Source organism: Pteropus medius, unplaced genomic scaffold (assembly GCF_902729225.1).
Source record: "Pteropus medius unplaced genomic scaffold, Ma_sr-lr_union100, whole genome shotgun sequence".
Taxonomy (NCBI): domain Eukaryota; kingdom Metazoa; phylum Chordata; class Mammalia; order Chiroptera; family Pteropodidae; genus Pteropus; species Pteropus medius.
This window is the reverse complement of record NW_024347791.1, coordinates 15,334,817-15,349,463: the sequence shown is the minus strand read 5'-3', so window position 1 is coordinate 15,349,463 and position 14,647 is coordinate 15,334,817. Positions and strand designations below refer to the sequence as shown.

The window sequence follows — 14,647 nt, the reverse complement described above, 5'->3', positions numbered from 1 at the left end:
ACCCAGGTTTTTCACTTTTAGAGTATTCAGAGATGTAAATTTTTTTTTCTTTTATGGCTTCTGAACTTGTGACATGCTAATATTATAATCATATGGACCTATATTTTTTTAGTTTTCTAGTTTTAGTTTTAATCCATATTGGATTTGTTTTTGTCTACTATTTTATAGTAAGCAATACTTTCATGATGAGTGCTTATATACAAATATTTGTCAGAGCACTATTTACAATAGCCAAAAGTTGAAAACAACCCAAAAATGTTTATCAGCAGATAAATGGATAAATAAAATGTGAGATATACACACAATAGAATGTTACGCAGCCATAAAAAGAACTGAATTACTAATACGTGCTTCAAATATGGACCCTGATCAACTTTTGGATTATTCTGCCTATCCTAGTAATTTTACATGGCCTGCTATATAATTGTATTAAGCTACGTAATTAGGTACTTTTTAAAACTTATTTTCCCAAGGTGAAGTGCTTATTTTAGCATAGTTTTTAATTCAGTTAATGAGCCGGGTAGTGTACAATATTATATTTCTAGAATTTCTTCTTGACATTTTAATTTAGTTCTTTCTTCCAGGTGATTAGTTTATGAATGGGTTAAATCCGCTTCTTCATTCCATCATTCAATAAAACTTTGAGTGACTGCTCTGCCAGATACTGTTTTAGGAGCTTAGAGATACAATGAGGAACAAAGATAAGCCCTGCCTTTTAGGTGCTTATATTCAAGCATGAAGAGAGAGAGACACAAACACAAATAGGTTTAAAATGTAAATGAACGCAATTTCTGAGAGTGGTAACTGCCACAAAAAAATAAAACAAGGTGATGTATTAATATGTGATGGCTAGGAGCAATGTATTCAATTTCTTGAAATCCCCAAAGAAAGAAAAGAAACTAGTAGAGGACAGGCTCTGTAGGAGTAGATTGTATGACTTCATCTGGCTAAATGAAGGAAAAACTGAGCAATGTGCTACTGCTATGAAAGCCATCTAAAGAATACCTTCGCCCCCTCCCCAGTTTATATCTCAGGAAGGCTCAAGGCTCTTTTTCCTATAGGGAACCCATATGCTGGACTTTGCCTTAGTTGGCTGCCCTACTTAGCATAAGTTTCAACCTGCTGTGCCAGAGCAGCTGCCGTCCTCTTAAGCCAAAGTACAGATAGCCTAATTTTGATCCCCAGGCTAGATAGAACAGCTAACTAAGTAAAGAGCGGGGAAACTGAAAGGAAGGGAAGGGTCCAAGAATCCTGAAGACGTTTCTCTAGCTGTTCTTTTCCCTCCTCTCTCCCAGGCTCAGCTCATGGATCAGCTAATGAGAGATCTGTATTAAGAGGAATTAAAGTATACTCTCCTTTCCCTGAGTTTCTTAACTTCTAAAATTTTAACAATTAGCAATATATTTGAGTAAATAAGTACTTATTTTTTCATTTTTTAACAATGAACATATTTTAACTATGTAATCGGGGAAAGCTATTTTCATTGTGGAAAAAAGTAAGAACATCTTTCATAACTCCTTCCTCATAGTCTTTTTCTAAAACAGTTTTTGAAGATACTATCACTATACATAGTATCAAAGTGGTTCAATTTGTATGTTGGGTTGTTTCACATTTCTCTAGTGGTATTTTGGTAGCAGTAGTATATACTAATGCAAAAGAGGCACTTTCATACTGTCTCATTTTAAATTACTTTTTTTTTCTTTGTATTGGTACTGACTGCTTTGAAGGTTACTGCTAGTTTTTATTTAATCTGAAAATAGAAGCAGTTTATCTGTGCAACGGTAAAGAGAAGGGCACCTTCATTTTAATCCTTCCTGCATAAGAGAGGGATAGTGCTCACTTGGGACTGAGCAATGTATTGAAATGCTTTACATGACCTAATTGTAGTTCTGTTGCAGAGATTTGAAGTGCATATGCTATGTGTTCATGAAGGCAGTATATCTTTCTCCTTCAAGAACTATATTTCTTCCAGTATAACCTATTTAAGTTTAAAACTGCATTTTAAAAAACTTAAATTTGCAGATTGCTTTATATTATCCCTTTCTTAATGTATCTAAAACCAAATCTTGTTTTGCTCAACATAAATGAGGTAGAATGATGACTAATCTGAGAAAAGAACATTTGGGAAATAATACCAGGAAATATACAGTTGTCACCACTGGGAACATCAAGAAATATTCACTCTCATTGCTGATTCAGTAGAGGTAAATGGAGTCCCAAGTCTGAACTAGGAACACATTTTCTAGAAGCAGTTTTATACATAGTGTATGATTTCTATACTTGAGTGAATACTACAAATTTAACTATAAAATGGACTTCTTAGTTTTTTGCAGGGGGAAATGTGGTTCGTAAATTAGCTTAAAAACAAATCGTACATGATGATTTGGGGGCCTTTTTAAACAGTAGTTTGAATTAAACTGCAATTTTTTTCTTTTGTAGTTAATGGTATCCTATATAGAATAGGTTAAATTTTTATTTCTTTTTCTACTTAAGTTCATGTGATACCTATATATGTAGAGATTCATGGCAGTATATCTGAATGCATACCTAGGTGCTCTAGGCTGTTAATGCAGTGTGATATGAAATATATTTAATGTAAGTCTTCACCTTCAGACTGATTGTGTGCTCTACCACTGTTGAAAACTCTTTTTTAAGATCCCCAGTGACTTTTTGTATTTTTTAATTAATTTTGTTCTGCAAAACATGTTTTTTTTATAAAAAGAAGCAGAATGAAAAATTTAAATGTTCATTATTCTACCACTTAGAAGTAATCCTTATAACATTGTACAAGATCACATTCCACTTTTCATCATTGGGATTGATATTGTAAATTTTATATCCTGTAGGGTTTTTTCCCCCCTTAACACTTAATATTTACAGACTTATCATGGAAATGATTTCTAATGACTGCTAACTATTCTGATCTGTAGATGTCGTATAACTACCTTAATGTATATTTGGGTTTACTTATATTTTGTCACTTTTATAATGAACATTGCAAATGACCAATATTATCCACATTTATGATTTTATCTTAGTATAAATTCCTACAAGTAATATTATTGGGTCAAAAGATGAATGTTTTAAAGCCTCATGATACATGCTTGGTTGTTAAATGATACACCAATTTTTATTTTACCCAGAGTGTATCAGAGGGCCATCTCACTGCAACCTTACCAATATTGTATTGGCCTTTTTTTTTTAAACCTTGGCCACTTTGCTATATATTAAATATAATACAGTTTTTATGTTTAAATCTTGACATATTTATGCAGTCAAGTCTGTCAGTCTTTTCTGTCATTAATATACTCTTATATATGCATTCCTGCAGGATGACATCTAAAGATCAAGAAACTTACCATGTCAACTAAGAAATTATCTCTGGTGAATAGAGTCCCAGTCATTTGGGGTTAACTAAGAATTGATGAAATAGTTCACATGATACCAAAAAAAAAAACAATATATAAAGATAATATCTAATTCTAAAATATCTGTAAATCAGCTACAGTGGATGAGGTTTGCTAACTACCCAGAGCACGCTGGAGACTGATAGATGCTCCTAGAGGACATCCTCAATAGTATATTCTGATAAGTACTGTGGATTTCTATTGCTTTTTAAGTTATGGCCTTTAGTTCTATGTGTACTGCAGTAGGCTGGTTATTTCTGCTTAGAGGGTTGAAATACATATGTGTATCAGTATTAATAATGAAGATATAATACTGAATAAAAAGAAAAGCAGCTTGCCAAGTGATGTATGATATGTTATGCCATAATATTATGACTGCTGTAGATCAAGTTCATGATAGTGATTGGCATAGGCAAGGATGAGATAAATTGGAGATATATAATGGGAAAACAGGTCACAGAAGTTTTACTTCTTTGGTTTCATTTTATTTTAAAAAGAACTTGAAACAAGTAGGGCAAAATGTTATCAATGATTTTTTCTGACTAGTGAGACACATGATTTTATTTACATGTTTTCTTTTAAAAACAAACCAACAAAAATGATTAAGGATAACAAAAGAATAAAAATCCTAAGATGATACATCACCTATATAAAGAAAACTAAGCATTAACGAACACTTGAATAAACATATTAAAATAATATATTTACGAGTAATAAATCTGAATAGTATAGCATGGTCACTTCTCCAAATTAATTAATAGATATTATATAATCCCACCAGCAATCCCCATTGGATCTTAATAATTGCAAATGTGTAGAGGTTCAGTGATTAAAACTGCCTGAATGAACACACACATATTCACACACAATTGATTTGCAAAAAGACTGAGTAAAAATATTTGAGAACTTTAATCATGATTATTGCTCAGTGGTGGGATTATAGCAGTTTTTTCTAATTTTTTTTGTATTCAAATTTTCACAGCTGTAAAGTAAGATGTCATTATATTATGTCATTATATTATGATACTTTTAAAATGATGAGGTGCATAGCCCTGGCATCCACTTTCCAGTTTAACAAAGACTTGTGAAAGAGCAGTTTGAAGTCCATGATAGTGAAGCATATAGAACCTTTTGAACTTCAGTAACCCAACTGAAACTGAAAGCTTAAGTAAATGATAATATATTTGTTTATAGGCATTTAGAACTTCCTAAGAGTATAACAGTCAATCTAACCTTGTTTTTCTTCTTTTCGAAGCCATATGAGGGATTAAGGCCTCAGGATCTTCGCAGATTGAAGGATATGCTTATTGTGGAAACTGCAGACATGCTTCAGGCTCCACTCTTTACTGCTGAAGCTTTACTTCGAGCTCATGGTAACAAAAGAAATACCATGCTTCTGATTACATGGGTGCCTTTTGAAAGTTTTCAGTTAAAAGATGGCTATTTTATTATTTTAATATAAAACAAAATCGTTTGTTAAACAGGCCTAAGCGGTTACTGCAGTACTCGGTATCTTTATAACATTTCATATTGGAGTATAAACTGGCTGTAAACATAAAGGAGAAATAGGAAATTTCTATTTAAAAACTGAGCTGCTAAATCACCTTTCAGATTGTCTAATTTTAGAAATGTGTCTGATGTGAGCAGGATTGAGAGCTAGAATCCACAATCCTTGTCCTGGTTTTAAAATTATTTTTCCTAAAGTCAGACACTTAAGAATTGTGTTATTAGTATTTCAGTTTATTTTATGTAAAGCTGTTTCTCACCATGAAATGTGCAAAGCAGAATTGTAGAGTCAACAAAAGAGTATACTATCCCTCTTAAGGTTTGTTTGTTTGTTTGTTTGTTTTTGAGAACATTACTATACTTAGGAAAAGTACTCTGCTTGTTGTAATTTTTCTGATACTTAAGACTACCATTCTGGAAGTTGTCACATGCCGAGTTGGACCCTGTCGTTGCATACTTGATGTTTGATATTTTGAGTAGTTTTAAAAACAGGGTTTTTTTATTTAAAAATTATTTTTAAAAAGAGAAAGGTAAGTGGCTATTCTGATCTAGTCATTTTGAGGCTTACCTACCTCTTTTAACTAAAAATTTTTATCTAATCTATACTAAAATAGAATGTCAGCTTCCAAAATTTTTTATATAATCTTTTGAGCAGAGGAAAATTTAAAACTCTATATTTTATCATCTCGTCATCACCACTGTAAATAATTAGGTATATAACCCTGCAGAATTGCTACCTTCAGTATTGATATTTCCCAGATTTCTGTACTTGACACTCTTTTCCACTCTATATACCAGTGACTCTTAAATTTTAGCGTAAATAAGAATTGCCTGGAAAACTAACCAGAGATTCCTAAGACTACTTCCAAAGAGTCTAAGTCTTTAGGGGAGGGTGAGGCCTAAAAAAATATGTTGTAAACAAGGCTACTGAGTGGACCGCTCTAAGAAACATCGCTGGGCACATTTACCTAATTAAACCAATGATTTCAAACACCACTTGAACATTAAAGAGTATATCTACAACCTGACTTTAATAAAGTATTCAAAGCTGTTTTTCTAAATGCCTTTTTAACGTTTTCAATCTAAGGGTGTCCACACCTGAAATCATCATTTCTCCCACTGTCTTCATACATGGACACCAACATTCATCTAATTATCCTAGCCAGAATCTTGAGAGTCAGACTTGATTCCTTCATTTCTATTACATTTGGCCGCAGTCTCCTCATTTCTCTTCCTAAACTTCTCTCGTCCTCCCCCCACCCTCCCTGGTTGTTTCCATTCCTACTGCCACCAATTTAAATGTAGGCTGTCATTATTTTTCATCTAAACTGTAGTCTCCTGAGTCCTAGTTTCCAGTATTGCCATTCCTGTTTCACCCTATTAATTTTTCATATTGCCGTTAGACTTAATGCAAATTTGAGCATGTCACTCTGCTGCTGAAAAACCCTTCACTGGCTCTCCACAGACTTAAAACCATCCAGACTCTCTCTAGTAGACCTTCATGATCCAGGCTTTTTCACCAAGGCTGCCAATCTCCCCATTTCTTTACTTACCCATTCTTACTTATCTTAATAAATCACCTATTTAAAGAAACCTTTTCTTATTTGGTCCTAAGACTGCATTGAGACCCTTCCTGTCTATTCCAATTTTATGCCATGCATAAACGAGTCATACATTTTGAATATAATATGCTAATATTATATTTGCTTTTCCTTCTCTTTAACCTGGGATCTCTTAGAGAGTAGCTGTTGTTGTTTCCACAGTATGTAACATACATTATGTCCTAATAAAATAGTTATGGAATGAATAGATGATATACCTGAATGTTATTTGTATATTTTTTTGAAAACATCTTTTTTATTTTAAAATTACATTTCTCTATTGCTATCTTTAGAAACTCAAATCCTATGAAAAAAATTTTAGATGAGTCAAAAATGAAATTTAGAAAATCACAATATCTTTTAAAGTCACAGAATTTAAAGATAAAATATTTTCTTTATAGCCAGTAATAATGCTTAACAGTCATTAGATAACTTGTGAAGAACCCTAGAATACCTTAAATTGTGTTTGTTTAGAGTAAGATTCACAGCACCAGAATGTATATCCTGTCCTTTGCTTGAGCTTTTAAATACAGAGAGTGCATTTAAATATAAGGTAGAGCTGGCAGACAAGTAGAAGCTGTCCATTTGTTTTGGTCAGCTAACTGCTGAAAGAAAAGTGTAAATTCAAACAGAGTAAACATTTATTAATCTGGTAATAGTCCTAAGTGTTTCTATTTATGGTTAGGAGTGGGACAGGGACTCTGCTCCACACAGTTATTTGAGGACCCTAACTGACAGACACTCTGCCATCTTAAAGTGGCTTCTGAGGTTGCCGTGGGGATTATCTCCATTTCAGCCAACCAGTCAGAAAGGGGAAAGAGTGTGGAGAAATTAATATGGGAAGTTTTTGAAACAGTCCTGAAAGTGACATACATCACTCCTGCAAATATTCCATTGGCCAGAATTCAGTCACATAGCCACACTTAACTGTAAGCAACAGTTCTATACTGCAGCATTTTTGTGTACTGTAGTCATTTCTGACACAGGTGTCTATATTCAGCTACATAATATAATGTATTGTAACTCTAAGTTACAATATATAGAACCTAAGGTTTTTATCAGTAATTTTATTGTGATTAAAATGAACATTTTCATCTCCATTTGTTTATATATTATATCAAGTATTAAATGATTGACCCTATTTTTACCCCATTGATATTTCTGTTACTTCTTTCACATAATAGGGATCAGTTCTAATAAGGTGATATTTAATTGAATCTTCCTACTTGACATTCATCTATTCTGTGATAACTTTATTGATAACTTAAAATTACTTTATTTCATTCCCCTATTAAGGCCTAAAGTAGAGGCTAATGCAGGTTTTCAAATGGATCTCTCTTCTATATTGTTTAGGTAATATCCGTGACATTTGATAATTAAATTATATGTATAGAGATAAATGATGCTAGTGAATAAAATAGACGGTACACAGAGCTACAGTTTACACTAATTGCCCTCAAAATCAGGACAGGCTCTGTTTCAGAGCTATTAAACTGATCTATTTGGAAGGTTTATAGATTGTATCCTTGGTAACATTCATTCAGCTTTACACAAGGAGATAGATTTGAGTATTACATTATCTGTTGTCAAATTTAGTCCCAAAATAATGAAGTTGATCTTGATTAAGCAGAAGACAGAAAAAATTTTGGCAGCATTTACTAAGTAGTAATTGAATTTTAAGAGAAGACTCTGTTAAGAACATAAAGATCATTTCTGAATATTTCCTCAATAATAAAAGTAACTTATATAGTTGAATACTACCTAATGAGAAAAATAAAATTGCCAAAATATGAGACCAAGGCTAATTTGCTTGTGCTTAGAGTAAATTTATATTGAAGTATTTTTTTAAGCTCCTTTAGAGGCTCATCGTCCTCCACAGGTAGTTAAACATCTGTGGTCCACATCTCTTCTCACTCTGCTCTCTTCCTATGAAATTATATATTCTCCCAAGGCTTTTTATAGGTATAGATTCCTTCCTCTGAACTAGAGCTCTTTTCTGCGCCCCATACCCTTATATATAACTGCTTATTTGAAAGTATCTATAGGATATCTCAAAAGCACCTTAAACTCATCATATCTAAAATTAAAATCATGCTCTTCAACCGATACCTGATTCTCTGGTATTCCCTGTTTATATAATGGCAGCACCAGCCAACCAACCACCCAACCAACCAAGTGGATGAAGCTGGGACACCAACTTTGGCATTTCTTCTCCTCAGAACCTATACCCTATTGTCACCAAATTGTCAATTTCACCTCCTAAATCGTAAACTTCTCTCTTTCTCTTCATTTTCACTACAACCAACCACCTAGCCCTAGCTGCCATCATCTGTCATTTATACCATCTAATAGCCATCCCTCCATTCTTGCCCTATCCAATTTCTTCGTTTGTTTTTCCATACTATAGTTAGATCTTTTCAAATCTAATCAAAAAACTGGTTCTTTTAACTCTACGCCCAGCTTTTCACTGAGTTTCTCTCCTAAGCTGATGATAGACGTGTTATTAAATAAAGCCCTGCATGGCCTAGCCCCTATTTCTTCAGGCTCATCTCTCACAGTGCTTCCCCTGTGGTCTTCATGCTCCAGCTACAATGACCTTTTTAACTTCATGAGGATGCCACTTCCTGCCTGTCACAAGACCTTTTTACACGCTGTGTACCATCTGTCTAGAATGTCTTCCTCTCTTCATTTTACCTAGTTAAGTCTCACTCATCCTAAAATGTCCGCATCAGGCCATTTCCCTAGAGTTGCCTTCTCTGACCTCCTTGATGGAGATTCTCTACCTCTTCTTCATATTGCTTTGGACATTGATGATTTTTTTTAAATATGTTGATTTTACTTAATGCCTTTCTCCTTATTAGACTATAAGTTCCCTGAAGGCAGGAATTGTTGCCTCGTTTTTCCTTTGTATCCCTACTGCCTATCATAGTTCATGGCACATAAAAGGCATTCAATAAGTATTTGCTAAATGAGCAATGTGATAGAATACAAGCAGAAATTGCGTTGAAAATATTTGTAGTAGATGAGACTAAAATTTAGCATATCTATGTATATGAATTATAGTAGTTTTTTATTAAAAAATGACATGGAGACTTTTGAAAAATAATACTTTTCCAAGAAAAGTAACTTTAACTTTTTAAAAAATTTATTTATTTAAATTAATTTCAAATATATAGTACCTTGGTTAGACATCTATATAGTTCATAAAACGATCTCCCCAGTTGCTCCCTCCCTCCCCTGGCCCTCCACTTAGCCATCATATTAATGCTAGCTGCATTCCCTCTGCTGTGCTCCCCATCCCCATGACCAGCTATCAACTACTAATTTGTACTTCTTTAACCTTTCACCCCATTCTCCCAGCCCCCCAACTCCCCTCCCCTCTGTCACCAAATTATCCATTATATTTGAGTCTGTTTTTGATTAGTTTGTTTTTTTGTTCCTTAGATTCCACATGTAAGTGAAACCATATATTTATCTTTCTCTGTCTGACTTATTTCACTCAGCATAAGAATCTCTAGGTCCATCCATGTCGTTGCAAATGCTCGGATTTCATTTTTTTTAATGGCTGAGTAATATTCCATTGTATATATGAACCATAATTTCTTTATCCAATTGTCTTTTTAAGTAAATAGTGACCTATCAAAACACCAAGGTCCATTTAGCAGCATTTCCTGGAATGCACTCATATGCAGTTTTTTCAGTCGTTGGATTATTTCTTACTTTTTGTAACCCAATCCCTAGTTCCAGTCTTATTTTCCATCTCCCCAAACCACATGGTTCACTGTAACTTTACAGAACTGTTCCATGGCTCTCTATTATACTTCTGTGCCTTTGCACACATAGTTTACACAGCTGGAAGTAACTCTGTTGCATGTCTGAGTAATAATTATCCTGTTAAGCCATCAAATACACTGACTTAATATGGTTGAAAAAAGTCTTGTATAGAAAATGTGAAATTGTATAAAATGAACCTACAGTGAATAATCAACTCTAATACTGCTCTTGCCCCTATACTTTATTCTGCTACAGTGGAAAGAACACAGGCTTTGAAGTTGCAGGAATTGGTTTCAAATCCCTCACTATCTGTGTGAGCCTGGACAGGTTATATAACTTTCCTGAGTCTTGGTTTCTTCACCTAAATAATGATTGAAAAGTTTTGGGGGAAGAATAAATGAAATAATGTGTGTAAAACACCTAGCAAAATAATTGGATATATTTATTATTTTAAAGAGTTAATTTTTATGGCTCTGGACTTTAAAATAACATGCTTCAGTTGGCTATTTTAAAAGTGTTCATAAGAAGAAGATAATCTTTTTTAGTTAAGCCCAATTGGAGACCACTTATACAGAATTTATACCTAATTCACTAAAACTTTATTTATAACCATAATCCCTTCAGAAATTTCTTCTGCTTTCAAGCTGTTTATCAAATGAATTTTAAGATTTGCTGGCATTTTGACTTGTTTATAGTAAGCTGTCTAATCATTTTACAACTTGACACCAGTGAGGCCATTTGCAAACTATATTTTTCTTGAAAGAGTAAAACAGCTAAACCAAACCTATGCCAACAAAAATTTAGTGAATTCTGAAAGTGATGTATGAGCCACTATCTCTTTTGATTTTTAGTAGAAATGACTATAAATTTTTATGATATTTTTAGATCTAGACATGGTTTTAAGCCACAGTAGATTATAAAACTTTAAATTCTTTTTTAAAATATTAATGGATATAACATAACTAGATATTCATTTATAATTATTACTTTGATATAAACAATTTTTCTTTCTTGGATGACCTATATCTCTTTAATGTATCCTCACTTTTGTTATTATGAAGCTCTTAAAACACTATATTTTCTATGTTTTGAGAGATATCCATTCCATTTTTCTTAAAGACTGGGACAGGGAGAAATTACTTGAAGCTTGGATGTCCAACCCAGAGAACTGTTGCCAACGATCAGGTGTTCAAATGCCAACTCCACCACCAAGTGGGTATAATGCCTGGGACACGCTCCCTTCTCCAAGAACTCCAAGGACTACACGCTCCTCTGTCACCTCTCCAGATGAAATAAGTTTATCTCCTGGGGATTTGGACACCAGTTTGGTATGGTTTGGTATTCAGTGTACTTCCCATAGTTTTGTGTTTAACTTTTTAATTATTTAATATTGTTTCATGGACCCTCTAGTCATATTCTTGGATTCAATTATAAGCATATTGTTTTGAAATGGGCAATTTGATCTATACCTGAATAGATTATAATGACTTGTTTCTTATACATCCTTTTCCAAAGGCATTCTTGCTGATTAATTTAATATATAAATTTGGAATTTAAGAGTTTGACCTTTTCATTAACACATTTAAAGCCCATAATCATTTATAATGGGATAGGCATGATATTTGTTATTCAAAGATACACACACTAACTTGAACTTCCCTTATAACTCTGTAACACTTAACTTTCTATAATTACTGTACCAGTATTTTTGCCTTAAACTAAAATGAACAAATGAATGTATTGTTCTATCTCTAAACTATGACTTTGTTTAAATCATTGCTCTTCTTCATCTTCAGTGTGACATTTGTATGTGCAGTATTTCTGTATTTGAAGACCCAGTGGATATGCCCTGTGGACATGACTTTTGTAGAGGATGTTGGGAATCGTGAGTATATATGCAGCTTAGTATTTCTTACTGCATGTTAGCACTCTGATTTGGTAATGAAATCATTTGTTTTCAGTTTTTAATGATATGTATTACTTATTTAGTTTCAGAGTTATACTGAAACGTATTACACTTTACTACTAAGGATTTTATTTTTTTATTTTAATGTTTTCCTATCTATTAATTTAGTAAAATTATTTAATTTAGCAATTAATGTTCTTTAATGGAATGTGAGGTACTTTAGGGAACAAAGAGGTATATGTAAATATGTTTTCTTAGTATCTTAATTTCTATTACATCTCATAGAAATTTTAAGCCTACACCTAAATATCAGCAATTGGTTTCTTATATCCAGAGAATTTTTAAACATCAGTTTTTATGCTTTCTCTAAAATTTTTGTGACAAGCAAATGGCCTTGAAAATCTATAAGAAGAATATGGATGTTTAAAATAACTTTTTAATCAATTCAAAGTTAGATGTCTCTGCTAGGCATGGTTAGCTATATATTACAAGTGGAAAATTTATTTTGCTTCTCATGTTTATCTCTTCTCTCTTTCCTTCCATCTTACCAAGATTTATTCTTTCCCACTATCCATTAACTTTGCTCTAATGTTACACCTTTCAAGAGAATTTTATAAACAAAATGAAGATGATCAATAAATGAGCAATATCATATCATGTTTTCTCTGGAAACACATAAATCTGCCGATTGATGACCTAAACAAAGCCTATTACTAGTATTTAAGAAAATCTTAAAAATCGGAAGTTTTCCAACTATTCTTTTTCATGGAGTGCTAGGTACCAAGTATAAAGAGCTGGGGAACACCTCACTGGGTGAGAGCAAGAACATGAGCAAATTTTCTATTGTTTTTTAAAACAATTTTGTTGGATTTTGATTGACATACAATAAACCACATATTTAAAATATTTCGATACACTTTGACATATGTATATACCCATGAAACCATTACCACAATCAAGGTAATGACTATATCCATTACCCCCCAAAGTTTCCTCATTTCTCCTTGAATTCCTCCGCCCTTCTCATCCTGCCTCACTTTTATCCTCCCACTCCCAGGGGGAAAAATATTGCTTAAAAAAAAAGTCAGAATAAATAATATCTGACTGTTCTTTTTAAAACGTAGACTAGATTCCACTCAGAGTCTAATTAGGATCAGATTAGTACAGCCGATGCAGGTAAACAAATTGGCAAGGGTCAGAGCTCAATAATCCAAAGCAAACTTTGACCTAGTTCTGGATGCATAAAAGCTTCCACAGGTACATTACTTTATCTACCTTAAAATTGTTAACTCTGTTTTATTAGGAAGTATTATGAGGATTCTACCAAGTTTGCTACTGTTGACCTTAATTTCTATGTGAAAACTAAGGAACTCCCCCACCCAGAGATTTACTTGAATTTTTTTGAACTTCCATGACCTTCCTCACTTAACTCCTCTTACAGGAACCATCTCCCATAGTCATCACAGACTAGCCTTGAGAAATTTATGGTAAGATTTAAATTTGAAAGATCTAATTATTGTTTTCCATGGTACCTTATCAACCTGCCTAAGTCTCTCCTCCCCATTCATGAAGGCTAGATCTTGCCCAGTCAATGACCAGTAAAACAAGTTCCAGGTTGGGCGATTTATAAGTCAATAAAGCCATTTTAAAACTAATTGCAGTCTTTTCATATTTTATAGGCATATAGAAAAGAAACTCATCTGTCCAAGAAGCAAGAAAGAATTTTAAAGGTCCTTAGATAGTTTGAAAACCTCTCAGCTTATCTTACGTTTCCCTACCCACTTATCTCATCACTCCAGCCAGAAGCTTTGAAGCATTTGTGCCAAGAGGGAAATTAAATGAAAGGGAAATTATTATTTTCTACCCAGCCTGGAATAACTTTCTTGCTGTTTATTAGTTATTGATCTAGTTCAGTGGTAACCTTCCTGTACCTCAATTTTCTAATCTATAAAATGCTGATAATAGTAAGTACATCATAAGATTTTCATCAGTTTATTATTAAATGGCTTAATATGTGAAAAATGCTTAGAACAGGACCTGGTACATAGTAACCACTCAATACAGATTAGTTATTATCATCTTCCTACGGATGATAATAAGCAGAGGGAACCTATCTATGATATACTCTGTGAAGCTGACCTACAAGATAAAAGTATAGGTAAAGTTTGCCTCAGATTTCTCTCTTTTACTAACATTTGTCAACTCCATGTTCTGCTTATAAATTTAGTAGGAAATTGTATCTGGATGAGGGTTAATAGCATAGTTCACAGAGAAATGATCCTGTCTTCAAGGAGGCCTTTTGAGTACTGTCATTTAATTCCCCTGAGATAATTAATCCTGCTCTGATATATTTAGAATACGTGAAGTTTAAAACATCACCATATAGTAACTATATCTAAGCAGGCTGTGCACTTTAGCAGGAAACTACAGCCTTGCACTGCGTAGTGAAGTTT

The 14,647-nt window shown here is 33.3% G+C and overlaps 1 protein-coding gene across 6 annotated transcripts in view; it reads left to right on the top strand.

Annotated features, from left to right (window-relative positions):
• The window catches only part of ANKIB1 (ankyrin repeat and IBR domain containing 1), a 110,533-nt gene that overhangs the window by 60,426 nt on the left and 35,460 nt on the right, over positions 1–14,647 (top strand). For all 6 annotated transcript variants that reach the window (XM_039878109.1, XM_039878115.1, XM_039878114.1 and 3 more), the window contains 3 exons: positions 4,663–4,780; positions 11,408–11,616; positions 12,085–12,173. In XM_039878109.1, coding sequence (XP_039734043.1) covers positions 4,663–4,780; positions 11,408–11,616; positions 12,085–12,173 — 416 coding nt within the window. The remainder of the gene's footprint in view (positions 1–4,662; positions 4,781–11,407; positions 11,617–12,084; positions 12,174–14,647) is intronic.